This window comes from Mustelus asterias, chromosome 3 (genome assembly GCF_964213995.1).
Source record: "Mustelus asterias chromosome 3, sMusAst1.hap1.1, whole genome shotgun sequence".
Classification (NCBI taxonomy): domain Eukaryota; kingdom Metazoa; phylum Chordata; class Chondrichthyes; order Carcharhiniformes; family Triakidae; genus Mustelus; species Mustelus asterias.
The window spans coordinates 35,822,766-35,850,329 of record NC_135803.1 but is presented as its reverse complement, the minus strand read 5'-3'; the positions used below and the strand labels follow the sequence as shown (position 1 = coordinate 35,850,329).

General features: G+C 40.9%; 1 protein-coding gene across 2 annotated transcripts in view; it reads right to left on the bottom strand.

Annotated features, from left to right (window-relative positions):
- Positions 1-17,355: 17,355 nt before the first annotated feature.
- dis3l2 (DIS3 like 3'-5' exoribonuclease 2) overlaps positions 17,356-27,564 on the bottom strand; it is a 248,192-nt gene continuing 237,983 nt past the window's right edge. For both annotated transcript variants that reach the window (XM_078207700.1, XM_078207706.1), the window contains 3 exons: positions 25,914-26,018; positions 23,231-23,332; positions 17,356-17,900 (listed from right to left, as the gene is read on the bottom strand). In XM_078207700.1, coding sequence (XP_078063826.1) covers positions 17,799-17,900; positions 23,231-23,332; positions 25,914-26,018 — 309 coding nt within the window. In that variant the 3' untranslated portion in view covers positions 17,356-17,798. The remainder of the gene's footprint in view (positions 17,901-23,230; positions 23,333-25,913; positions 26,019-27,564) is intronic.

Below are 27,564 nucleotides of genomic sequence, written 5' to 3'. Positions count from 1 at the left end.
AGAAAGCATCTGGAAAGTGGCTCTTTAGACGGTAAGTGCCCACCTGTCATGGGCATTGATTACTCAGGAGGCAAGTCCTCCAGTAAGGAAGATAACCCAAGAGAGAGGGAGCTGCAACCTGGATAGTATCAACATCAGGGCCAGCTGTATAGGCAACCTCTGGATGAGGAGGTGGCAGAAGGCTGCAGAGAGAACTGCGCACAAGTGCCACCACAGAGGAAAAGATATTCTTGGATATCCTTAGCAAGGATGTACAGACGAAGGATGAGCTACCTCCAGATTTTGGAACTGCAGTATCATCAAAGACAGCATTTCTCCTAACAAGCGTCACAGATCTTTGCCCATGAAGGGGGATGGGCTGAGCACCATTGGGATTGCTAGTTACCCAATAGCCCTCATTATAGCCCTTAATTTCCTCACGTCCGATTCATTCTAGAGGCCCAATGGAATCGTGTGACACCCCGAATCATTGCATTGAGGTAGTGATCATTGCCCTCTTTAGGAGGGCCAGTCAATCCATCCATTATCAGTCAGTCTGAGAGAGCGAGGAAATTTGGCACCATCGCTGGATTCCCCAGGCTCAAGATATTACACGCATGTAGCCATCCAGATTCCCACAGGCCAGCAAGTGGCCTTCATTAGCAGGAAGGGATTCTATTTGCTCAACATGAAACTGGTCTGCAAACACCACCAATACAGGTGTGTGATCAGTTACTGGAAGTAGCCAAGGCACCTACATATTCAGGCACTCCCAGATTCATGGGCTTTTAATGCCCATTGTGCATCTTCAAAGTTGTATTCTTGGTGACGGTTATTGGTCAAAGTGATGACTTAGCTACAGTGAGGTTAGAAGCAGAGGAGAAACACAACACCAGCGAAGTGGCAACCTGAGTCATGATTGAACAGAGTTTGGAGCACCTACAGATGAGATTCAGGTGCTTGGATCATTCTGGTGGGGCACGTCAATATATTCCAGCAAAGGTTTCCTGGATTGTTGTGGTCTCCTGTGCACTGCATAACCTGCCATTGCAGAGGGGGGATGCCTGACCAATGAGGATATAGCTGATTATATAGTCCCAGACCTGGAGGATGATGAGAAAGCTAATGACCAGATATAAGATGCAATGACATAATTGCTAGAGAGTCTCATGAGGTACTAATACATACACGTTTCAGATGACACCCCCCACATCATGTAGGGAATCATCATTGAACCTCAGGGCCATCCTGCATCTTCCTTCTACCAATTTGACAAGTGCCTCTTCCCACTGGCCTTCACTGACCAGTAAGTGGTAGGCCATCTCCCACCGGCAGGGCTGCACTGCAGGCAGGATCTAAAGGGAATGACTGGCTGGACTGAAGCAGGTTTTCAGGAGATGGCTATCTCTGCTGCAGTAGGACTGTTGGAGTAGGGGAATTATGCAGTAGGACTACTGCTGTCAGTCCTTTAAAGATGGCTGCAGCACATCCATCAGTGTCAGCTGATGCTGGATGTATTACCTGCCTCCAACTGCAGAATAGGTGCCCCCTTCCACCCACACACCCCCCCATCTCCTGCATACCGGCAATAAATTGGCCAGGCGGCATGAGATAGAGGTGCAATCAGGGGTCAGCTCTGGAGAGACACTACCACCTGTTTCTAGTCCCAGCTTTCAATCCTTGACTATCCCAGCCACCTTAAAAGTTGTGCAATCAAGTGAAATCTGCTTGTCTGGCTTTCTGCTATTGATTTTCATTTTAATAGCCATGTTTTGTATTTTAGAGTCTGAGTCACAAACTCAATTAAAGTGTTTATCCTTCTGTTATCTTGAAATGGAGAGAACACTGGAAAATGGTATCAATTCCAATTAATTAATTACAGTGACAAAGGTATCTGATTCACAATTGGGAAATGCGACATTACCAGGTTGTGCCTATAAGATGCATGATATAGTTGGCAGGACACACTCGTTGACAAAAATCACCCTCTATGTTGGACAAACAAGAACTGCATTTATGTAGTAATCTTTACATTGTAAGACATCACAAACCACTTCATAGCCGATTTCAAAATGTTAGCTCTATTCTCTCTCCACAGATGCTGTCAGACCTGCTGAGATTTTGCAGCATTTTGTGTTTTTGTTTCAGATTCCAGCAGTGGCAATAATTTGCTTTTATATTGAATTACATTTGAAGTTCAGTCTCTTATTTTGTAGCAGCATAATTTTACCATGAATGAGACACTGCCCCCTCCCCCCACCTCCCAGGGGAGCCCAAACCTAGAAGGTGGGCAGATTCAAAGTCTCCATACAAGACCACTTGGAGGAAGTGACCAATTCCTCCAACCAGCACAACCGAAAAAAGACTCCCATAACTTTGAACCACCGCTCCTAGATTCTCATCCGTAACCAACAGAACACCACAACTCCAAGGGAACCAAGCCTTAGGAAGAAAAGCAGAAGCCCCCGGAAGGGGGGATGGTGATCTACTCCCCTATCTAACAGACCCTCCTCCAGACCCAGATAAACACAGCCACTACTGACCTGACCTGCTCTTCAACATCCTACATAAGGGCCAATAAACCAAGAATACTCACATCATTCTTACATGCCCACTATCCCTCACTCAAGGTACCCCAAAAGTGCCACCTAGGCCCCACTATCAATGAGATTCAACACATTACCCCTCAGCAGAGAAAACCTAACTATTGGATAATCTGTCCACCATAAATTCCATGGGCCAAATAATCAAATAATCACTGTCACTGCCCACACAGCCAAATCAAAATAGAAGACCAATGTAACAAGGCTAGATATTTAAGGATTACTCAGCTACAGCTAGACATGCACGAAACATAATTCCCCTACTCCAACATCACTGGAAACATCAATGACAGAAGAAAAAGAGACCCAGGGCAGGATTCTCCGGACGTTCAAATCAGCGGGGTTCTCTGGTCGCACTGCAGTGAATGGAGATTTGGTTCAGTGCCAAATTCTCCATCTTCACTTGCAGCAGCAGCGGGGAATGAACGGCTGGAGAATTCCGGCCAGTCTTTTCCAGGATATATGATTGTCTGTACTTTCTCAGAAAACAAGCAAAGATTCCTTAGTCCCATAATAACCAAAATACTAAAGAAAACCACAACACCAATACTTCTAACGGGGGACTTCCCTCATCCACAATGAGGACTCAAGGCCAAAATCAACTATCTCCATACCAGACCACATATCTACCACCCTGCTGTGGCACTACTCATATTATCTTAAAAAAAATGAAGGGTACTAAAGGGTACTAAAATTGTACTCCCCCAGTGTAACTGCAAGGATTATAGCACATAAAAAAACGACAAACCAGATAAATACCGCACAATCCTCATGTCACACAACCAACACAGTATATTACCCAATGGAAAGAAGGAGACCCACAAACAATTAAACCCCAGCCTCCCTTGTTCCAGCATCAGAACACACCAGTGGACGAACACCATCAAAAAGGAAAAAGGAATAAACAATCCCGATTTTCATAGTGTAACAGGATTACAGGCGACAAACGCTTCTGTGCGCAGATATCATACACCCTTGTCAAGATAAGGAATATCACAAATTCAGGAGTATGATCATAAGGGAACAAAGTTCAGGATTAGTGATGAATTGCAGCATAATATAATCATCCACAAAGCACGAAACGGCTAGTCATGACAGGATCATTGGGCAACATCCGGAATCCATCTAGAGTTTCACGGAAGCCTTTGCACCTTTGCCATTTTGTCATCTCGAAGCCCCAGCAAAGAAAAACTTAGGCCTCAGGTGGCAAGGACCCAACACACCTGGCCACCTCCAACCCTTCTCAATGAGCACTGACAACAAGATAACATAAGACCAGTGGTCGGAGCCTTCAACTGGCCCCAGGCCTTGAAGACCAGATACAATGTGCTTCATTGAACTCAAGACGCCCAGCCCTCAATTGAGATTGTGAAAGCATGACAGCCAATTCTCAAATTCAGCCAGGAATTCATCCCCAGCATCTCTTGGGAGACCAGGCTCACAGACACTCCTCCTTTAGTCTCATCACCCTGATTCAGCCAGGATGTACGATACACCATGCAGCAGGATTTCCAAGAACCAAAAATGAGTCTTCACTGAGGAAATTGCTCTTTCCATTGACAGGATTCTCTTCTCTGCTTCATCTACTCTTTTAAGGATATCTTGCAGTTCCTCAAAATGAGCACTAAAGATCCATGACAGGGAGTCGAGATTGTTGTCCATAACTTCACCCATATTGTGGCCATCATCTTACGCCAACAGCATTACCAAAGCGTAAGCCCGCTCACCAGCGAAACTGCCAATGTGAACTGGGCTCCATCCCGGCCATCTCTGACCGCCTCGATCAAATGGATTTTCTTGACAAAACCCAGCTCCACTTTGCAAAACTCCAGCCAGGATCTTCCAGGATCATAGCACAGATCATACACATCAGGATCAGGATAGTCATAGGTTGTGCATCAGGATGAAAAATGGATTAAAAGTTGAGTAGCGCCAGAGCTCGCAAAAATGCAGCCGCTCGCGCACTTATTCACATGACTCCTTGAGGCATTGTTTTCAAAAGTGGCAACATTGGAACAGATATGGTGGAGACTGAGAAACTAGGAGAGTGGGATGGTGTCTTTACAGGGAGCAGGGTATGAGCAGCTGTTGTTGAGGTAGCTGTGGGAGTCAGTAGGTTTGTCTCCATTTCTGGCGACAGATTGCTCATCAATATTGATTACAGAGAGGTCAATGAAGGGAAGAAAAGTGTCAGAGGTGAACCATGTGAAGGTGAGAGAGGTGTGGAAATTGGAAGCAAAATTGATAAATTTTTCCAGGTCCAGACGAGAGCATGATGTGGCACCAGTACAATCATCGATGTAATGGAGAAAGAATTATGGGAGTGGTTTGAACAAGGAGTGTTCCACATAAGCCACACAAGGAAAGGCATAAGTGGAGCCCATGCAGATACCCATAGCCATATCTTTTATTTGCAGGAAGTGAGACAAGTTAGAGGAGAAATTATTTAGTGACAGAACAAGTTCAGCCAGGCAGAGGAGAGTGGTGGGTGGACAGGGATTGTTCAGGCCTCTACTGAAGAGAGAAGCAGAGAGTCCTCAGATCATTCAGGTGGGGAATGGAGGTGTAGAGGGATTTGACATCCCATCTCTAGAGGACACAGTTAGGGCCAGGGAACTGGAAATTGTTGATGTGACGTAGGGCATCGGAGGAATCGGAAATATATAAGTGAGAAGGGACTGGACAAGAGGACTGAGAATGGAGTCAAAGTAGGAAGAAATGACTTCAGTGAGGCAGGTTCAGGCTGACATAATACGCCTATCAGGGCAGTCCTGTTTGTGGATTTTGAGAAGAACGTAAAAGCGGGCTGTGGGACTATGAGGTTCAAAGCTACAGAAGGAAGATCCCCAGTGGTGATGAGATTGTGGTCCAGGGGGAGGTAAGAGGAAATGTCTGAAAGTTGGTGCTCAGTGCTCAGCCTCTGCGAAGTAAAGGTCAGTACACCAGAGAAAAACAGTACCACCTTTTTGGCGGGTTTGATAACCAAGCCAGTGTTGGACTTGAGGGAACTGAGTGTAGCAAGTTGATAGGGAGACAGGTTGGAATTGGCGAGAGGAGTAGAGAAATTGAGGTGGCTGAGTCCCTGCCAACAGTTCTCAGTGAAATGATAAAGAGATGTAGGAGGCCAGAGGGAGTCCAGTAGAGGGAGAAAACTGGAGGCAGGCGAAAGGATCCATTGAATGGGGGAAGACTCCTATCCAAAGAAGTAAGCACAGATTCAAAGACAATGGAAGAAAAGTTCAGCTTCATGTCGAGCCTGCAATTCATTGAGGTGAGGACATTAGGGGCTAAAACTGAGTCCTTAGCACAGTACAGGACGTTCAGCATCAGGAAGGAAAAGGTCAGAGGGTATAGTGAATACATGTAAGGGCTGGAACTGGAAGAAGGAATGGGGTCAGAGGGATGGGAAGGTGTGGTGGGTCCTGGTGTCCGCAAGTTGCTGGAACTTGCAGTCCTGAACTCCTGAAAGGAACGGAAAGAGCTTTTTGTTAAGGTTTCAGATAAGAGGAAAATGAAATGAAGCTGGGGATGAAGACAGCTTTGAGAGAAGGTGAGTTGGTGCTGCTGGAGAGGCAGTGCATGGCATTGAGTGTGGATCTCTGAATGCAGTGAGAACAGCAGTCCGAGAGGTGTTGCATATCCCGGAGATACTATAATCCTGGGCGGATTCAAAACATGAGGGATGGAACTTGAGTTGGAATCCGTGTGGGGTGAGATGGAGACAGTCGTTGAGGAAGGAAATGTGGCTATGGAAGTAAGTTTTGGTAAACAAATTGTCAAATACCTACAGTGAGAAGGAAAGCAATGAAACTAAAAGAGTAAAACAGAAATCCTGTCAGAGAGAAGAGCAATATTCTTGAAGGAAGGCATTCCTGGTAGAGAAATGGCATGAATTAAACACTCAAATGAAAGCAAAATACTGGATGCAGGAAATCTGAAATAAAAACAGAAAATGCTGGATAAACTCAGCCGTCCTGGCAGCATCTGTGGAGAGAGAAACACAGTTAACGTTTCCACAATTATCAGATTGATGCCAGTCTAGGCTTACTCCCACCCTTCCCCATATTACCTTCCATCCCCAAGAGCCAACTGTGGACCTTATATGGAGTTGGCCAAAATTCACAAGTCACAGACCCAGTAATTGAATTTTTCACATCAAATTGTCATCTGTAGGTCATGGGTTAATCTAGAATTCTAGACAAGGCCTGCAGCCCAATTTTGATCAAGTCACAGGCCAATATCTTTTGGTGTTTAGCATGATTATGGTGACCACTTGGCACCAGAAAATTTCTCCTTTGTCATGTATTGGTAGTTGTTTATGTACCGGCTTGAATTGATAATGGCCTGGCTATTTTCTTGGAGTTGCTTTGAAATTTTACCAGACATGAGATAAATACTGTTTCTGATGAACTTCCAGAGTGGCTATGGGGGCAAAATGGGAGATGGTCAGATGGAACTTTTCAGACACTGGGGGGATCTTTTCCCATCCTGCCTGCCACAGGAATCGTAGCGGGGGGTGGGGAGGTTGCAGACCATGCAACGGTCCGTTGTCGGACCCTCGCCCGTGCAGATTCCATGGCGGGCAAGGTGGTAGAGTTCCAGCCAACGTGTCTGAAAATCTCTCTGTTCACTGCAGTTTGTGTGTGCCACTGTCATTCCTTCTCTGACTTCTCGCCAAAACCAGACTCTCACCCCACCTTTTCCAGAGATTGTACTTTCTCAATTTCCACTTCTTTACTTCAGCTAAAAGCCCATGAGATGCTGGGACTCCAGTTTCCCTGCAGACAGATTCATTTGTTCTTTGCTATGTCCAGCTGAGTCTAAGACTCTGATTATACATGTCTATTTGCTATTGGCCTGAGACAGTGCTGGTCTTCTCTTTCAACTGCTGCGCAGTTTATGTTGATGATGTTCTCACAATGATGTCCCAACGATAGGGAGTTTCAAGATTCTGACCCAATGAAGAAGGAACTGTGATTTTTTTTACCCCCCAAATCAATCTGGTGTGTAGCTTACATGTGATGCTGCTTCTACATTATTTCTCATTCACTGTTAGTAGCAGAGGTCAAAAAGAACTGAGACATTATTGAATTAATGTCAATGAGTTGCTGCAGTGCATCCTGTAAATAGTCCAGCTACACTGTCCCAGTGGTGGACATTGAATCCCAGGTGGGGGTATTGATCAAATGAACTGTTGTTTGTAAGTGGTTGCACCCTCCATTCTCTTCAATGAGTGGTATTCCATCACTCTGGTTTAAGAATTATATGGCTAGTGGATTTATGGCTTGCGCTATTCTTTGTCAACCTCTACCCTATTCTGGTAGCTTTTGTTTGTTCCCTTCAAATTTGGTCAATTGTTATCCCTGTGATGTCGGTGTTGGAAGACATATTGATAGTGGTGCTGGTGGACTTCAAGGAAAAATGACATTTCTCTTGAGGTGACCATGAAATGAAACATATGTGACAAGAACATTAAATCTATAACTTGTTGAGTAGGCTGGGCCTATACTTATCGGAGTTTAAAAGAATGAGAGGCGACTTTATTGAGACATTTAGGATTCTCAAGGGCCTTGACAGGGTAGATGCTGAGATATTGTTTCCCCTTGTAGGAGGGTTGAGGACCAGAGGGCATAATCTCAGAGTAAGGCGTTGCCCATTTAAGACAGAGGTGAAGATGAATTTATTCTCTCAGAGGGTAGTGAATCTGTGGAATTCTTTGCTGCAGGGGGCTGTAGAGGCTGGGTTAAGTATGTTTAAGATTGAAACAGATTTGTAATTGGTAAGGGAATCAAAGATTATGGGGATAAGGTGGGAAAGTGCTGAGGATTATATCAGATCAGGTCATGATATCATTGAATGGCAGAGCAAACTCGGTGGGCCGAACAGCCTACTTCTGCTCCTAAATCTTATGATCTTTGGCAGCCAAAGTTTGAATTTCATGCAAATCCTGCGCTAGGTTGTTTGGGGTACTGCATTATCAGAGGAGTTTTAAATACGGCTGAACACTGTAGAATCATCAGCGAACCATTGCCGTCCCATATGTGGCTTTGGTGATTCACCCCAATAATTCATTAGTAGATGGCTCTGTCACAAATGTATAGGAACAATGGATTTGCTAATGTTAAACAAAAAGGGGCTTTATACCAAGACTCTGCTAAAAGTGTGACGTATCCTGATGAAATTCAGTGAGATGGCTACTTAAACCAGAGGTCAACTCCCGATCGTATTTTTTCTTAGAACTAAAAGCAAGAATAAGATAAGTCTGACGGATGCAGAGAAGTAGTTATAAGCTTAACCTAGAACATGAACATGATATTCTGCAGGAAAGAGTTAAACAGAGAGATGATGTAAGAAAGAAAAGCTGGCTATTCAATGCTCATAAGCCCAGCTTCTTTCAAATGTCTCATTATCCAGTGAAACAGAGCAGTGAAACTACAGCTGCATCGAAAACACATTATTCAGCTCAAGGTTTAAAGGGCAACACTAGGAAATTTATGACTCTCATTTTAGAATATTACTCACTTTTCTATTCATTTGTGCTGGATGTTTCTCAGATGTTTCTTATTACTTTGTGTAAGAACACTCTGTGCATGCTATTCAGGTCACCTAGCCTGTTATTTTTCCTATGATATGTCTTCACAATGTAATTGCTGATTCATAATTATTGGGATCATTGCCACTGAAATAGAATTAATAAATATCAATGTGGGAGTGATAAAACATTATTTACTCCTAATTGTTCGCAGAAAAATAATTGATTAACCTAACTGGCTTGATGAAAGCAGCTGACCTATGCAACTAATGAGGATATTTTCAATTGCACTTCAAACGCACAGATTTTGGCCTGCTGACACAGCAGCTGTACTTTCAGTCCAAGTGATGGAAGATACCCAATTGCAAGACTCATTTCACAAAGTAATTAGCCAGATATGGTTCTGAAGAAGAATCACACAGACTCTAAAAGTCAACTCCGTTTCTCTCTCCATAGATGCTGAGCTTTTCCAGTATTTTCTGTTTTTGTTTTCTCATATTTACCCTTAAATCGCGCTAAACTTTTGAGTTCTTTCATTTATAAATTGTTATTCATCTCATTATAAAACAAAAAGTCAAATATTTTCTTTAGAACTTGGGGATATGGAAATACTCAACTAAAGGAATTTGTCATTGTCAAGTGATTGAGCATCATTTGAGGGATAGCAGATGATCAAATCTCCAGGAATATGGCAAACCAGAATTGGCAACTCTAGGCCAATTTTATGTTCAGGCCTCATTTCCCACACGAGACAACTAAAAATGTGGTAATTCCAATGCAGAAACCAGTCAGTGCAGGTAAATTAAAAGAAATATGATCCCAGGCAGGGCTGACAGGGGTTGGAATAAATGGAATTGATTTTTGTGGGTCAGGAGGAAAATTAATCTTTGATGCTAATTTGACAATCACTGAAAGCTTGTGTTTGATTCTTTAACAACTTACACTAAACGATGCTTTAAAAATCATTGCATGGATGATTTAGGTTGAAAGAAAATGGACACAGAGTCAAGAAAAGAAAGATTAGAAATGGGACTTGAAGCTTGATCAAAGAGATGAGATTGGATTAAGTTTTGAAAGGAATGAGGTTGAAGGTTTTTGGTAAGGAATTCCAGAAAGCAAGACATAATTGTTGCTTTTACAGATGCACTATACAAAGCATTCTTTCTGGTTGTATCACAGCTTAGTATGGCCTCTGCTCTGCCCAAGACCGCAAGGAACTACAAAAGGTCATGAATGTAGCCCAATCCATCATGCAAACCAGCCTCCCATCCATTGATTCGGTCTACACTTTCCGCTGTCTCGGCAAAGCAGCCAGCATAATTAAGGACCCCACGCAGCCCGGACATTCTCTCATCTACCTTCTTCCATTGGGAAAAAGATACAAAAGTCTGAGATCACGTACCAACCGACTCAAGAACAGCTTCTTCCCTGCTGTTGCCAGACTTTTGAATGGACTTACCTTGCATTAAGTTGATCTTTCTCTACACCCTAGTTATGACTGTAACACTAAATTCTGCACTCTCTCATTTCCTTCTCTATGAATGGTATCCTTTGTCTGTATAGCATCCAAGAAACAATACTTTTCACTGTATGTTAATACATGTAACAATAATGAATCAAATCAAAATCTACTGCCAGCATCAGGGGAATGGAATTTGGGGGTGTGGCGGGAGGGTTACAGGTGGAAAGAGTTGCACAAAAGCCCAAGCAGAGAGGATCAAATTCTTTGATGGATGCGAGATAATGCACGACAAATTGATGGGCATAGATTGGGGGCAAGGACATGTAGATTATAAAGAAGCAGAGGTTTTTAAATTTAGAGTTCTTAAATTTAAATGACTTTAGAATGGTTTGCCAATATAAGTCAGTTAAGACAATTTGGGGGGTGGTGGGGTAGTTTGGGTCACTGTGGAATTAGATACTTGCAGCAATGACTTTGGAAAGATTGGAATTTATGGAAGAAGGAGGACAAGGGTTGGGAAGCCAAAAATGACAATTGTGTACTTGATGCTGGAGTTGACAGAAAGCATATTTGAGCAACAAAGTGGTTGAGGTAGAGGAGGAGGTGACAACGTTACAGAGAAGATAGGTTGCAGTCTTTCTGCTAAAGAAAATACGGGGTTCATCATGCAGCTTAGAATCTAATAGAACAGTTTGGTTCAGTCTGAGACAATGGTATATCATCAAATATTGTTTTCAAACATGCACATATACCCTCCAAACTTAGTTCTATACTGTTATCTTCTACAAAGATCTTTTTCAACAATGAAATCAAAAGTCAGAATTTTAAAATCTATTCTTAATTCCACAATTCTGCATTGACAAAGGATAGGATTCGCCACTTTCTACACATAAAAGTGATATTATTTTGATCATCTTTAATGCATCTGGTTAGAGCCGAGTTTCTAGGGTCACTGGTAACCTCAGAAACAGTAAGATATTTTCATTGCATTGCAGACAATCATACATTGCCTCTACACCTGGGTTTCAGCATTTGTCGAGATTTCAGTTTGTGTTTCCCTCAGGGGCTTTTCTGAAGAAAGCTTATAAAAATTTCACGGAGAAACCCTAAAACACCCTATTTCAATGCCTGTTGAAATGTGGATTATCGAAAGATTTTTTATAGCAGTGATTCCAATGCAAATCTCTTCCTTTTGCATCTGGACTAAATATTATCTGAACTCATTCCTTTAATGCTTCAAATGAATGCAAGTTTATTTGGAATTGCAATTCTTGAGATCAGTCCCTCTCTTCTTAAAATTATTTTTAAAAAATGAGTTGCATGTTTAAGTTCCAAACATTGGGTCTGGTCCTAAAAGGGACAAACACATTGTGAAGCATCAAGACTTGAGCTGATGAAATTTAACACATAACACACCAATGGTTTATCAAACTAATCATTCTTGATTAAAAAAACTGCTACTTGGTGATAAGACTATTTTTAAAAAAAATTCCTAATAGTTTGAGTTAGAATCTGAGTATTCTGAATTTCCTATCAATTGTCAAGAAACACTGTTTCATAACTTTAAGTATTAAAATAGATCTTTGTGAATCAGAAACAAATTTAATGTGTATTTCATGCTCTACTATCAAAATCATAGAGTCTCATATTTGTATTGAAATGCAAGTCAAAATTGGGGAGTCTCATTAGACATCTCATTCGGTGCATTGATTGATTTATTATTGTCACATGTATTAACATACAGTGAAAAGTATTGTTTCTTGCGCGCTATACAGACAAAGCATACCATTCATAGAGAAGGAAACAAGAGAGTGCAGAATGTAGTGTTACGGAATGTAGTATTACATTGTGCATTGATGTTATACTCATTCTGGGTTTTAGCTACATTGATTCTGTTTTGGGCCTGAACACAGAAAACCTCTCATCAGTTGTTAATCATTCCTGAATTGGGTTGTACAGTCCATACTTTAAGTTTATTTATTATTAGTCACAAGTAAGACTTGCATTAACATTGTAATGAAGTTACTGTGAAATTCCCCTAGTCGCCACACTTCAGAACCTGCTCGGGTCAATGCACCCAACTAGCATGTTTTTCGGACTGTGGGAGGAAACCGGAGCACCCGGAGGAAATACACGCAGGCACGGGGAGAACTTACAAACTCCACACAGACAGTGACCCAAGCTGGGAATCGAACCCGGGTCCCTGGTGCTGTGAGGCAGCAGTGCTAACCACTGTGCCACCATGCCACCCATTATTTAAAAAAATCTCAAACCTCAAACTCATTGAATTATACAACTGGGAAAGAATACTTCATTAGCAATTCTCTTACCAGTGTTTGGTCATTATCCTCAATAACGCCAGTGCTCGGAGAAACAGTGGAAATTCTAGTAGTGGAAAAGGCTCTGCCATCCACTGAACCATCCCCAAATTTAATACCTCTCAATCACACACTTCCTTAAAGATCTACATAATTATCCTTTAATTCTATACACCATGACTGTATTACATTTGTCTCCAATGTCTGAGCAAGCCAGCGCTGGACTGGCAGCGTTAGTCCAACGCCGGCATCTCACATCATGAGCAAGCCAGTCCAGCTTCACCACTCCCCAATTAATTATACACCTAAACTTTCTGCTTAACTGCCTTATTATAATGTTGCAATTGTGTCCCCCAATAGTTATTTACCTTTAAAAAAAAATCAAATAATTCATTATCCCCTTTGAATTCATTATCTCTCTTCTTCTGAGTGAACAATCCTGGGTTCTTCAATCTCTCCTTGTAGCTCAGTTACCTTAGCTAGTCTGGTTGCTCTTACTGCCCTGCTAACTGTCTCTGAATATCCTTGCTGCAGTAGAAAAACAAAAATTGTGATAATGAAGATACCTTGTACAAACTAGATTAGTCAATTTAAAGTAATCATACTACATTTTCTGAAGAAATATATTACCTGCATCATTTAGATGTCAAATATTAGTTGTGTTGTTCAATGTAATGTTTGCTTACTCCTTAGTTTATGTTACCTGCGTCAGTGCCAGCTTACCTTCACCAGGAATAATTTCCACTTTCTAAAGAAAGTGGTGGGAAGGAAGGGAAGGACAAAATAATGTGTTCAGGGACGAATTGCAGATATTTATGTGCAATTATGGCTGCATGCATTTTTTCAATTCACCTCGGCCTGTTATATTATGTAAATAAGCAAAATAAAAATATACCATGTCACCGCTGGCCTGTTCTCTTTTATCCTTGTTGCATTAGAAAAGCATTGCACATGCTAGAAATTGCAAGATGGCAAAAGAAAAGGCAATCCTGACTTCTTTTTCTCTTCTCCCTATCACAGGACCAATGAGGTTAATTAATGGCATCAGATAAATTAACTCAGCACAGATCAGAACTGACCCCAAACTTTACAATATGGCTTAGTCCTGCATCACATTGTGACTTTACTCACTAGAGGACATTATTTTAAGTTAACTCAGCAAAATCGCAATCCTGTCATGTTAAGAGAGAAGACCTAGCAGTAGGGATTTCTCTAAAATAAATCAAACTACAAAGAGCAGTTGGAAGATATAATTGACTTTTATTAATGATTTTAAGCTCCCTTCCAGTGCTATTTTTCTGACATCACTCCAATAAGTTCTACTGACTTCAGTGAGAGTACTGTGAATTGGACTTTCTTGGGCCCCTTTGTATTCTCAGCTGTTGGGAGGCTTTTTATGGCTCTAAGCCACTTCACAGTACCCACTTAATGCATGAAGCTATTATAAGATGCACATTTAACCTATCTCACCAGAGAAGCTTTGGTGGGAAGCTGAGGGCCGAAATGAAAAAGGTCACAACACCACCAATATTCCTTCTAATATTTCTTTGTTGTGCGCAGGCTGTTTATTACACCGCATGGTATATTCAAGATAACTGTGTGGCCCAGCACATGTGCAGCTTTGACTGAGAGACGGAACACTGATCACCACCTACAAATATGTTTGGTTTCTCATACTTATTTTAAAAAAGCAAGATGGGAAATGCTTTGCACAAAATCCCATTTTCCCTAATGGGTTTCAATTTTCTTTTCATTGAATACATTTGATGTCCAAACAAAGAAGAAAAATATTTCAAAAACAAACTTGTATTTACATAATTGAATTAATTATGGCCACATATTTATTATGAGGAAAATGTGGCTTATGGGCCATAACTTCTTTTTGTATTCTAAAAACAAGAAGAATAGTACTAATCTCAGCAGAAAGAGTCCAATAATGCTTTTGGGATTTTAAAAAAAAGAAAAAGGTTTATTAATAGGAAAAGAAAACTTAAGCACACAAGACTACAGTTACACAGTTAAAATTAGTTTTACAAATCATTCCCCCCAAAATACTTTCTACTTGGTCAAACTTGCAAGTAAACAGCTTCCAGGCAACATACCCTCATAGGTAGAATCATAGAAACCCTACAGTGCAGAAAGAGGCCATTTGGCCCATCGAGTCTGCACCGACCACAATCCCACCCAGGCCCTACCCTCTTATCCCTACATATTTATCCGCTAATCCCTCTAACCTACGCATCTCAGGACACTAAGGGACAATTTTAGCATGGCCAATCAACCTAACCCGCACATCTTTGGACTGTGGGAGGAAACCGGAGATAGATGTTTAATTATAAACATCCACTAATATTCCCCAAGGCTTTAATAAAGTGTGCCTCTCAAACTCTCTCCACTTTACTGTATAAATCCAAGAACTTCAGAAACAACACTGCTTTTTACTGCCCAAAGTTTTTCTGATTTGATTGGATGGCTAATTCAAACTGCACCTTCCCCCAGCTTACAACTGTTTCCAGGGGGCTGTCCCCATACAGCCAACCCAAAATCAACTCAACATCTCTACTTAAATATCCTTTTTCGCTTTCATCTACAATTCCATTTCCCTCAGCATTTCTTTGAGATCAACTTTTCCAAAATATAAAAATCTTTCATGTTTTCCTATGGCCCCACTTTCGGGGCAAATAGCAAGTTGTAAAAGTTTCTTATTCCCTTTTAAATTTAACAGTTGAAACAACAGCTCCCTATATAATTCCCGATTACATATTCTAATCAGGAATTTTCTAAACCTAGCCTATTTACTTCTAACACCACTTGACTGTAGTTTTATTGCAAATGCATAAATTTATCACTTATTCCTGTCTCCTTTCTCCCAGACAACCTATCTCCAGCAACCTTTCCCCCATTAAATTAAATACACACACACACACCTTTCTTCATAGAATAACATTAGATTCCCCCAAAACATTTTAAAAAAAACACCCATTCTCACAATTTCAAACCTGCACCATGTACCTCAGCATTTCATGACCAATTTTGTTCTTTTGTAGTGTAGTTACTATTGTAACGTAAAGAAATCTGACAACATATTTGCATACAAGACCCAAAAGCAGATAATCAGTTTTAGTCATGTTTGCTCGAGGGATGACCATTAGCCAAGAAACCTGCAACTCTTATTCAACTATCACCATGGGATTTCTTTCCCCTATCAGCTAAAGACAGACAGGATTATGTGATAATAAGCATGCATGAAGATTGATTAATGGGCAGAAAATAGTAGGAATAAAAGGGTAATTGCTGGGTTGGCAGTACTTGGGCTTCAGCTGTTTGCAATCTATATCAATGACTTAGATGTGGAGACCAAGTGCAATATTTCCAAATTTACTGATAATACAAAGCTATGTGCTAAAGTATGAGGAGGACATAAGGAAGCAGAAGAGTATAGACAGGTTGAGTGAATGGGCAGGAACATGGCAAATAGAAGTTAATGTAGTAAAGTATGAAATTATCCACTTTGGAGGGAAAAATATAAGAGCAGAACATTTTTAAACTGGTGTCAGACTGGGAAATGTTGATATTCTAGAGAACTGGGTTTCTTTGCACATGAATCACAGAATTAACATCAGCTACAGCAAATAATTAGCAAAATACATACTATTTATATTTAATAATATAAAGAATAAAGAAATCTTACAGCAGTTGTATCAGACATTGGAGAGAGTCCTGGTCTCCTTAACTAAGGAAGAATAAGTTGCTTTCAGAGTGCAACCAAGGTTCATTGGACCAATTCTTGGTATGATTGGATTGTCTTTTGAGGAGAGATTTTGGAGACTAGTCTATGTTCCCCAGAATTTAGAAGAATGAGAGGTGATCTCTTGAACATAAAATTCTTAAGAGACTTAACAGAGTAAATGCTTGGAGGATATTTCAAGCATTTGGGTGGTTGGGTAGTCTGGAACTAGAGGGCAGAGTTTCAAAATAAGGGATATTGTTTCATTCACTTAGGACTGAAATTCACTCCAGGGATTGTGAATCTTTGGAAAACAGAGCTGTGGACATCCAGTAATTGAGTAAATTCAAGGCAGACATTTGAGTACTAAGGGTAGGAAGAGATACGGGGATGGTGCAAGAAGATGGATTTGGAGCCAAAGATCAGCCATGACAGTTGCGAATGATAAGTACACACAAAAATTCTTACCTGGGGTCTTAGTGTAATGTCTCATCTGAAAGTGAGCAGCACTTAAAAGAGCTACATTTGCTCAACACCATATGGAAGTGTCAACCTAGATTCTGAGTTCAAGTCTTTGCATTAGGACTTGAATCCACAAGCTTCCAACTCAATGGTAGTACGTTCACATCTGAGACAAAGCTGACACTAATACCAAATCATGTGATTATTAAAATGTTTTTCTCTGGCTGTTTCAAAATATATTGAGAACATAATCTGTTATCAATCAGAAAGTTGTAAGTAACGAATATTTGGAAGCAGGCTTCATTTTATTGTTTGCTCCAGAATACATTACAACAGATAGCTCTCATTACTCTGGGCATAGTGCTGGTCTAGATATGTATCCAATGTCAAACAATACGTGATTTCAATATCACTTCATGTTTACCACTCTTCTAGTTTCAAATATTATTGCTCTTTTCTAACCTCAGTTTCTAACAATATTGTGATGCACAATGAAACAAATATAACTGTAAAAACTTATGCAAGTTCCCTACCACACATGACACAATTCCAATTCAAATAAAACTTGCTACAACTGTTCTGTGCAGTAAATCAAAACTTAAAATTACCATTAAAATGTTATTTAATTTTCAAATATTTTTTGTGCATTAAAAAAACTTTTCAGTTACAGAAACGATTTGGTTTCAGCAGCATTTTTCAGAGTTCCGGTATATCTTTATTCAGGGGTTCCGGTAGGTTTCTTGAGAATGGCACTGTACTTGAGGGCTGCGTGGTCTGACTTTAAAACAATCTCCACCAGTGCAAAAATGGTTATTACCTAAATAACAAAGTTCATTGCCAAGTCAATAAGGTTTGCTAAATAAATAAAGCACAGATTCCATCACAAATACATTTCTTTTGAATTGGAGTACACTTCTATACTCTTTCACAAGTGATAATTACCTTATGCAATAAACGTAAATGTGTGAACCTTGAACAAGACTTGCAAAAGTTCATTAAGTGCATTCAGATTCTTACTTTGTGAACTCAATGTAATTCAGAGTATTAAATTAATTAACCAAAGAGATTAGCATGTTTCATCCAACACTGATAAGTTAAAGTAACACCATTGTTCTGGAAAGGAGGGAGAGAGAAAGAGGGAACTATAGACCAGTTAGCCTGACATGTGTTGTTGGGTAATGCTGGAATCGATTAGTAAGGAAGTCTTAAAATGCACTAGTATGAAGTCAAAATGGTTTTATGAAAGGGAAATTGTGCTTGACAAATGTATTAGTTTTTTTAAGGATGTAACTCGTAGGATAAAGGGAAACTACTAGATATAATAAAATTGGATTTCCTAAAGACATTTGATAAGGCGCCACACAAAAAGCTCAAAAGCACATAAGATGTTACTTCCTCACCATAATCCTACAAATGTTTCCATTTGTATATTAATAGGCCACTTGGCTATTTGAGCCTGCTCTGCCATTTAATAAAATCATGGCTGATCTGATTATAATCTCAACCCCACATTCTAGTCTGCGGCAATAACCTTTTATCCCCTAGTTAATCAAGAATCTATCTCCTTCTGCCTTGAAAGTATGCAAAGATTCTGCTTCCACTGCCTTTTGAGGACGAGTTCCAGAGACTCATGACCCTCAGAGAAAAAAAATTATCCTCATCTCTGTCTTAAATGAGTGATCTGTTATTTTTAAACAATGACCCCTTAGACTACATTCTCCGACAAGAGGAATCATCCTCTCCATTTCCACCCTGTCAATACCCCTCAGTATCTTAAAGGTTTTGATCAAGTTACCTCTTACTCTTCTAAACTCTAGTGGATACACACCTAACCTTTCCAACTTTTCCTCATAAGACAGCCCGCCCTTACTTGGTATTAGTCTAGTAAACCTTTTGTGAATTGCTTCTAATGCATTTACAGCTTTCCTTAAATAAGGAGATTAACTATATACTCCAGATGTGGTCTCACCAATGCCCTTTACTACTGAAGAATGACCTCCCCTACTTCTGTAATCAATTCCCCTCACAATAAAGGATAACATTCTATTAGCTTTCCTAATTACTTGCTGTACCTGTATACGAGCCATTTGTGATGCATGCACTTCAGATAATTATCCAACTCTCTTTTAAAGACCTCAATTGAAAATGCCTACACTACATTCTAAGGGACAGCATTCCAGACCCTAACTCCATGTTAGGTAGAACCGCTTTTCCTCATGTCACTGGCGACAATCTATACAAATTCATCTATGTCATCTAAGGTTATCTATGTGCGGATCCACAAGAGATGGGTGAGATCCTAAATGAATATTTCTCATCAGTATTTACCATTGAGAAAAGCATGGATGCTAGGGAACTTGGGCAAATAAATAGTGATGCCCAGAGGAGTGTACAGATTACAGAGAAGGAGGTGCTGGAAGTCTTAAAGCACATCAAGGTAGATAAATCCCCGGGATCTGATGAAGTGCATCCCAAGACATTGTGGGAGGCTAGGGAGGAAATTGCAGGTCCCCTGGCTGAGATATTTGAATCATCGATTGTCACAGGTGAGGTGCCTGAAGATTGGAAAGTGGCAAATCTTGCGCCTTTGTTTAAAAAGGGCTGCAGGAAAAAGCTTGGGAACTACAGGTCAGTGAGCCTCACATATGTGGTGGGTAAGTTGTTGGAAAGTATTTTGAGAGACAGGATCTACAGGCATTTAGAGACGCAAGGGCTGATTAGGGACAGTCAGCATGGCTTTGTGAGTGGAAAATCATGTCTCACAAATTTGATTGAGTTTTTTGAAGGGGTAACCAAGAAGGTAGCTGAGGGCAGTGCAGTTGATGCTGTCTAATGGACTTTAGCCAGGCCTTTGACAAGGTACCGCATGGTAGGTTGTTGCATAAGGTTAAATCTCACAAGATCCAGGGTGAGGTATCGAAATGGATTCAAAATTGGCTTCTTGACAGAAGCGAGAGGGTGGTTGTAGAGAGTTGTTTTTCAAACTGAAGGCCTGTGACCAGCGGTGTGCCTCAGGGATCAGTGCTTGGTCCACTGTTATTTGTCATTTATATCAATGATTTGGATGAGAATATAGGAGGCATGGTTAGTAAGTTTGCAGATGACACCAAGATTTGTGGCATAGTGGACAGTGAAGAAAGTTATCTCCAACTGCAACGGATTCTTGATCAATTGGGCCAGTGCGCTGACGAATGACAGATGGAGTTTAATTTAGACAGATGCGAGCTGATGCATTTTGGTAGATTGAACTAGGGCAGGACTTACTCAGTTAATGGTAGGGCATTGGGCAGAGTTACAGAACAAAGAGATCTAGGGGTACACGTTCATAGCTCCTTGAAAGTGGAGTCACAGGTGGACTGAGTGATGAAGAAGGCATTCGGCATGCTTGGTTTCTTCGGTCAGAACATTGAATACAGGAGTTGGGACGTCTTGTTGAAGTTGTAAAAGACATTGGTAAGGTCACACTTAGAATACTGTGCGTAGTTCTGGTCAGAGAGTCATAGAGGTTTACAGCATGGAAACAGGCCCTTCGACCCAACTTGTCTATGCCGCCCTTTTTTTAAAAACCCATAAACTGATCCCAATTGTCCACATTTGGCCCATATCCCTCTATACCTATCGTACCCATGTAACTATCGAAATGCTTTTAAAAAGATAAAATTGTACCCACCTCTACTACTACCTCTGGCAGCTTGTTCCAGACACTCACCACACTCTGTGTGAAAAGATTGCCCTCTGGACACTTTTGTATCTCGCCCCTCTCACCTTAAACCTATGCCCTCTAGTTTTAGACTCCCCTACCTTTGGGAAAAGATATTGACTATCTACCTTGTCTGTGCCCCTCATTATTTTATAGACCTCTATAAGGTCACCCCTCAGCCCCCTACGCTCCAGAGAAAAAAGTCCCAGTCTATTCAGCCTCTCCTTATAACTCAATCCATCAAGTCCCGGTAGCGTCCTAGTAAATCTTTTCTGCACTCTTTCTAGTTTAATAATATCCTTTCTATAATAGGGTGACCAGAATTGTACACACTATTCCAAGTGTGGCCTTACCAATGTCTTGTACAACTTCAACAAGACGTCCCAACTCCTGTATTCAATGTTCTGACCGATGAAACCAAGCATGCCGAATGCCTTCTTCACCACTCTGTCCACCTGTGACTCCACTTTCAAGCTTTGAACATGTACCCCTAGATCTCTTTGTTCTATAACTCTCCCCAACGCCCTATCATTAACTGAGTAAGTCCTGCCCTGGTTCAATCTACCAAAATGCATTACCTCGCTTTTGTCTAAATTAAACTCTATCTGCCATTCGTCAGCCCACTGGCCCAATTGATCAAGATCCCGCTGCAATTGGAGATAACCTTCCTCACTGTCCACCATGTCACCAATCTTGGTGTCATCTGCAAACTTACTAACCATGCCCCCTATATTCTCATCCAAATCATTAATATAAATGACAAATAACAGTGGGCCCAGCACTGATCCCTGAGGCACACCGCTGGTCACAGGCCTCCAGTTTGAAAAACAACTCTCTACAACCACCCTCTGCCTTCTGTCAAGAAGCCAATTTTGTATCCATTTAGATACCTCACCCTGGATCCCGTGAGATTTAACTTTATGCAACAACCTACCATGCAGTACCTTGTCAAAGGCCTTGCTAAAGTCCATGTAGACAACATCAACTGCACTGCCCTCATCTACCTTCTTGGTTACCCCTTCAGAAAACTGGTCACCCTATTACAGAAAGGATATTATTAAACTAGAAAGAGTGCAAAAAAGATTTACTAGGATGCTACCGGGACATGATGGTTTGAGTTATAAGGAGAGGCTGGATAGACTGGGACTTTTTTTTCTGGAGTGTAAGAGGCTGAGGGGTGATCTTATAGAGGTCGATAAAATAATGAGGGGCATAGATCCCAGCGGGCCAGAACTGATTCGTCCACTCGCCCTCAGCTGATAGTTTCAAAGGTCCCAGCGCCGTATTTAAACACCAGTCCAGCACACAGATATCACTCTCTCCAGCCCACCTGTCTTCACCAGACCATTCAGGACTGAGCAGGTTGTCAGCAACCGAGAGGGTAGAGCATCGAAGCCTAAGTGAGAAGTCTGTTCCTCCATTAAACCACCTTCCCCTGAGTGAGCTGTGATGCGTCCATGCCCCACGTGGACCACGAGCCACCATCGCTGGAGTCTTTGGGCATCCCCTTACAGTAAACAGTGTAGTATCCCCCTTTGATCTCCTGGTCTGTGAGCTTTTCTTACAGACTTGTCGGAGTCCAGCTTCCCTCCCCCCCCGGTCTTCCATTGCTCTTTTTTTTCATCCATCTCCTGGCCCCTCTGCCATTATGAGGCCTTGCCTTTACTCTCTTCTTACACTGCCCTCTTTCCACACACACATCCCACCCCTAGTCTTTATCAGGCAACCTGAACCTCTTCCCCTCCCGGCACTCGATCCAGGTCAAACTTTGGACCTTTGTTGCAGTGGCTGCATGAGTCCCACAATATAGTGCTGTCTAGATAGACACTGTTGCGTGGCACCAATGAGGAAGGAGACCCTTGTACTCCCCAACTCCTAACACAGAAGGGTCCCTGGGTCCAGCAGCATGGTGCTGTCCATAAAGACCGGCTTAACATGGAAACGGAGGCAGAAACCCCAGCAGAGTGGTGAACAGTGCATCAGGAGCAGTGCAGCACTATGGCAGTGTTGCATTCACCTCGAAGTCTCTGGTGGACTGAGGACTGCCTTGTGCATGCCACTCATTAGCAATTGGGTTTGACGCCAACAGGATTTCCTGCTCACACAAGATTGGAAGGCCTGACAGGAAATCGGCAGGCAGTTATTTTAATGAGCATTCATGAGATGCAAATAAATGCAAATTGTGTTGGTGCCACCTTCTCGTGGGGTGACCGACCTGCCATTGGGAGAATTGCAATGTAATTTTACGCGGGCAGGTTTCTGATGTTTTGGCTCCTGCCAAATTCAACGCGCCTGCCGCCACTAAACCCTCCGCAGGCAGTTTGGGAGAATTCCGCCTCATGTCTTACTATTTTAAAAAGTAATAAAATGGAAAAGAAATTTGCAGACTTAATGGCAAAAAATAATTTCAATATTTACTGCCCAGTCACACAGCCATAAACAAATACCTGACAAATTGGTTTTTGGTCCAATGTCTCTGGTTCCCACATCAATCTTAGTTCAGGGTTCTTTCCTACTTTGTGAAAAGTAAATCCTTGGAGAGGAAGGCCCTACAGCAAAGACAAAGGAGGGGGTGGATATTTCACATTAACTGAATGGAAGAAAAATTTTGGCAGCTTGAATAAAGAGAAGTGTACACAATGAAGTGATTAATGTTTATGCAAAATGTTTCCACACTTTTCAGAGTTGAAAGTCAGACTTGCAACTTCATACGGAGAAAAATATTTCCCATGCACATTTAACCTTTCCACAGGTTGGACTTAAGTTGCTTAAATCACTTGCAAGATCTTTTGGATGGACAACGGCCTTGTGAGGTTCCAAAGTGGAAAATGTTATTCATAATGCTCTTAAATTACCATAGCAATGTGCATCCAGCATTCAACCAACAGTAGTCGATTTAAATCTGCAATGCTGACTGAGCAGAGTGATAGAGTTAAAATAATAATTTTATTCTCCAAGCAAAAAATTACATAAAAAATTCAGAGAAATACAAACATTTACACAAAATATTAGTAGTTGGTTTGCAGAGTGAAACCATTGCACTTCCAGATTAGGGCACACACCTAATCTTCCAGATATCGACATGAATTGAAACCTAAAATATATTAATATAACTGCAATTAAAGTTGCCAATATATGCCAGAACATGAAGTACTCATTTTCATCAATGCGAATCAGCCTCACAAAGGTTTTTAATATTGTTTAAAAAAAAAAATCACGTAATTCCCCCTCAGTTGGCACTTCAAAAAGCATTAACCAGATCATGGGGGGAATTCTCTCGTCTCACCCGCCATGGGAATTGTAGCAGGTGGTGTGGGGGGATGTGAATCACGCAAAGGTCCATTGACCTTGGGCAGGATTCTCCAGCTTTTGGGCGAGCGTGGCTGGAGAATCCCACCCTGTATTTGAGGCTAAAGCTACCTGATGCTAAACCACTGGTAACACATCTACAGATAGCATAGACATTCTCATTTTATGCAGTGTTCTATGAAGGATGCTTAAGATAATCTAGAAGAGTATATTGATGGATGAAAGACTATTATGGTCACATTTATTCAACATGCTATCTATCCTGTTGCTGACTTTAACAAAAGTAAAACAGTAAAAGGGATCAATAAGTCAAAAATAGTCATATTTGAACTGGTATTTGGGTTTGTGCTACAATATTTTGATTTTGCAACTATGTGGCATTTAATGCAATAATTATTTAAGTTTCTTAAAATTCTTAGCAGCACCTAAAAAATCAAAGCAGATTTTGGAACTAAATTCACAATTGCTTGAAAATCATGAAATGCAACCCAGACATTACATGTACAGCTGCAGTATTAACTTTCCAACAATGTCCTCACCAATTGCCTTCATCTTCAATTCTGAGAAAAACAAACCTTCTTTCATTAAATGATGCATAAGTTAATAAATAACTTGTGATAGCAGATCCACCCAAACATCTTTGGTTGGCACTTTGGACCTTCGTAGTAGGGTGCTGTGATGACAGATTTGAAAATCTATGAAAAATTAGTCTTTGCTACCGTGATAGTTCAGGCAATCTACAATGGATGCTGTTGACAGTTTCATGATAAAATGAAAGTGCCTTTCTTGGAGAACAGCTGGAACCAGCAGTAAGCTTCAGAACTTAATATGCATCAAAAAGTACATCGCTCCCACCTGCTAGTACAGCGCCAACTGGTTGAGTTGGCAGATGTTGCACCAGTAGGATGCTTTAATTTGTGAAATTATACCAACTTCAGAAACGTTTCCAAAATTTGCCGTAGATAACAAGCACCAACATACCTAATGCTTGACATTGTTACTTTCTGCACATGAATGCCACAAATGAGATGGATCCAAACACTGTACTCCTTATAGAATTGGGTCTCCTACCACAATGTCAATATAACTGAAGCTTTAATTTGTAAATAGTGAAATCTTAGCTCATTAAACTTTAATGGATCAAAATTGTTTTTTTTCCTCCCAGGGTCACCACTGCTTTAAACAACCAATTTTGCAAGTTTAAGACGAGGGTAGGGTGAAAAAAAATCCACCGATGAATAAATTTCCTGAGTGGTTTCTACTGTAAAATTTTATTAAATACAGGCTGTTTACCACACTAATTGTTCACTTTAGCACATCCCAGTGATCTAAGGTGATCCCTCAGGACCATTAAACAGTCATCAATGAATCATAATCATATGACAGAACAGACTATTCATAACAAAGAAGCTGTGCTTGGCATTTTATTTCAGCAACAGATTGTTGCTTTGAATTTTTCTAATGAGCTGTTAGATATGAAATATTTGATTGGGGTTTCACTAAAGCACTATGCTGTGTATACACATGACTCCATTTGAGAGCAATCTGCCTCCTACTTACCAGCTTTGGAATGAATCAGTTATAATGGGAAGGTGACATCCTGACAATTGCAGTTAAACAAAGTTTATTTTTTTGTTCAGTTGGAAAATTCTGTTGGTCTCTAAGAATCGTCTACACTGACAAAACTGATTTTAAAAATAATGTACTTAACAGCTTTATACCTGGAAACTGCTATAAAACAAACACCAGAATCTAATCTGACTGAATGATTAATTTGGAAAATGTGTAACCTTTTCAATATCTTTAATAAGTAATACTTACATTACAGTAGATTCGCTTCTGGATACCATATCGTACAACCAATACATCAAAGGATTGGTCTAAAACCCCCATCACCATGGCTTCAGATTCCAGAGGGCCACATTCCTAACAAAATACATTATTAAATGTCAAAACTATTGAATAAACTGCAAATTTTTCATCATGAATCATACTATTTCCCACAAGACATCCATGGCATATACTATAGTCAGGTGATTTAAAATTGAAGCAATTTTAAGTTAATTTGAAAATAATTACAATTTTCGCCAGAACTGCTTTAGCATGTTGCTGCTTATGGATCGGAGATGTAATGTATTTAATTACCCCCTTCCAGCTCTATATTGTGTTGACACGAGTCATGAGAAACATAAGTCACAATACAAGAAAAAAAAGGCCTGGATTTCTCAGTTGTGGCAAAAGTCCTGGAAATAGTCAAACTTAAGTCTCAGACCCGAAGCCAGCCTTTCTCATCTTTGTGGAGTCTGGCTGAGGTTTGTGCAGTGTGATTTGCAGAGTCAGCTGCCCATTTAAATTATCATTTCTCTCCACTGCCTTCTGATTTTTGCACCCCATTTGCATGAATCTTCAAGTGTGCAGAGTAGACCAGGTATGAAGAGGTCTGGTAGAATTGTTGGATACCCAGGGTATTTCTTTGAAGAGGTAAGCTACATCTTTTGATACAGTCCTGGGACACCTTTTTGAGAGGTTAGGCACACTTTGGTTTGTTAGAATTAAATTCTAATAAAACATGAGTTGGAAGTATCCAAGGAGACTAGTTGGCATGGAGGGGTTAAGGGTCGGTGCTATTGGTTGACACTAAGTTGCAATGGGGAATATTGAGACATGGGAGGTGGGTGGGATTATCGTTTGGCACAGGGAGCATGGAGAACCACTGAAGATGTGTTGGAATTACGGGTGCCATAGGTTGGCATGGATGTAGCATAAGGAGTGTGTGGGGGTTGAGGGGTGAGAGATTTAAAAAAAAATTTAGACACAGTGCCAGAGCACAGAGACAGCCCTTGTGCCTAACCCAACCCGCAGCTGCTGCACTCATTCTGGGGTCATCTGCCCGACTCCTATTTCAACCCACACCCAACCAAAGATCCGGCCTGCAGGCATCCTATAGAATATATCAAAGCTGTCAGGCTTACCACTGGAATCATCATAAAGCTCTCAGTTGACAAGGTAGATTTTGGCACTTCATTGTGCTTTAAGGCTATTCAGATTCAAAATGTTGCCCCTAACAAATTCCAACTGATTTTTAAAATTCTAAATGCTGAATTAAAATTGTAGTGACTGATTCGCTATATCAGTCCGTCTAAATACCAATGCTGTTAAAAGCACAGTGATCCTTAGAGGATTGGACTCAGTGACTAGAATTCTCTACTTTGCAGCAAAGTTCAGCATGTGTAGTACATTCATTCCTTTGAAGTCATCCTGAACCCGAACCCATGCATAGTGGACTCCCAGTGGGAATATTCTATTCAAAAGGGAGCCTGCTATTGTGAAGAGCAGAACTGTGACAATTCTGCAGAAGACTGCAAGGAACCTAAAAGGGACAAAAACACCCCAAATATCAGAATATATCTCTCATTGAAGGCCGTAACCAACATAGGAGTCTAGCAGATCAGTGCTTTGGGCCTAACTGGAG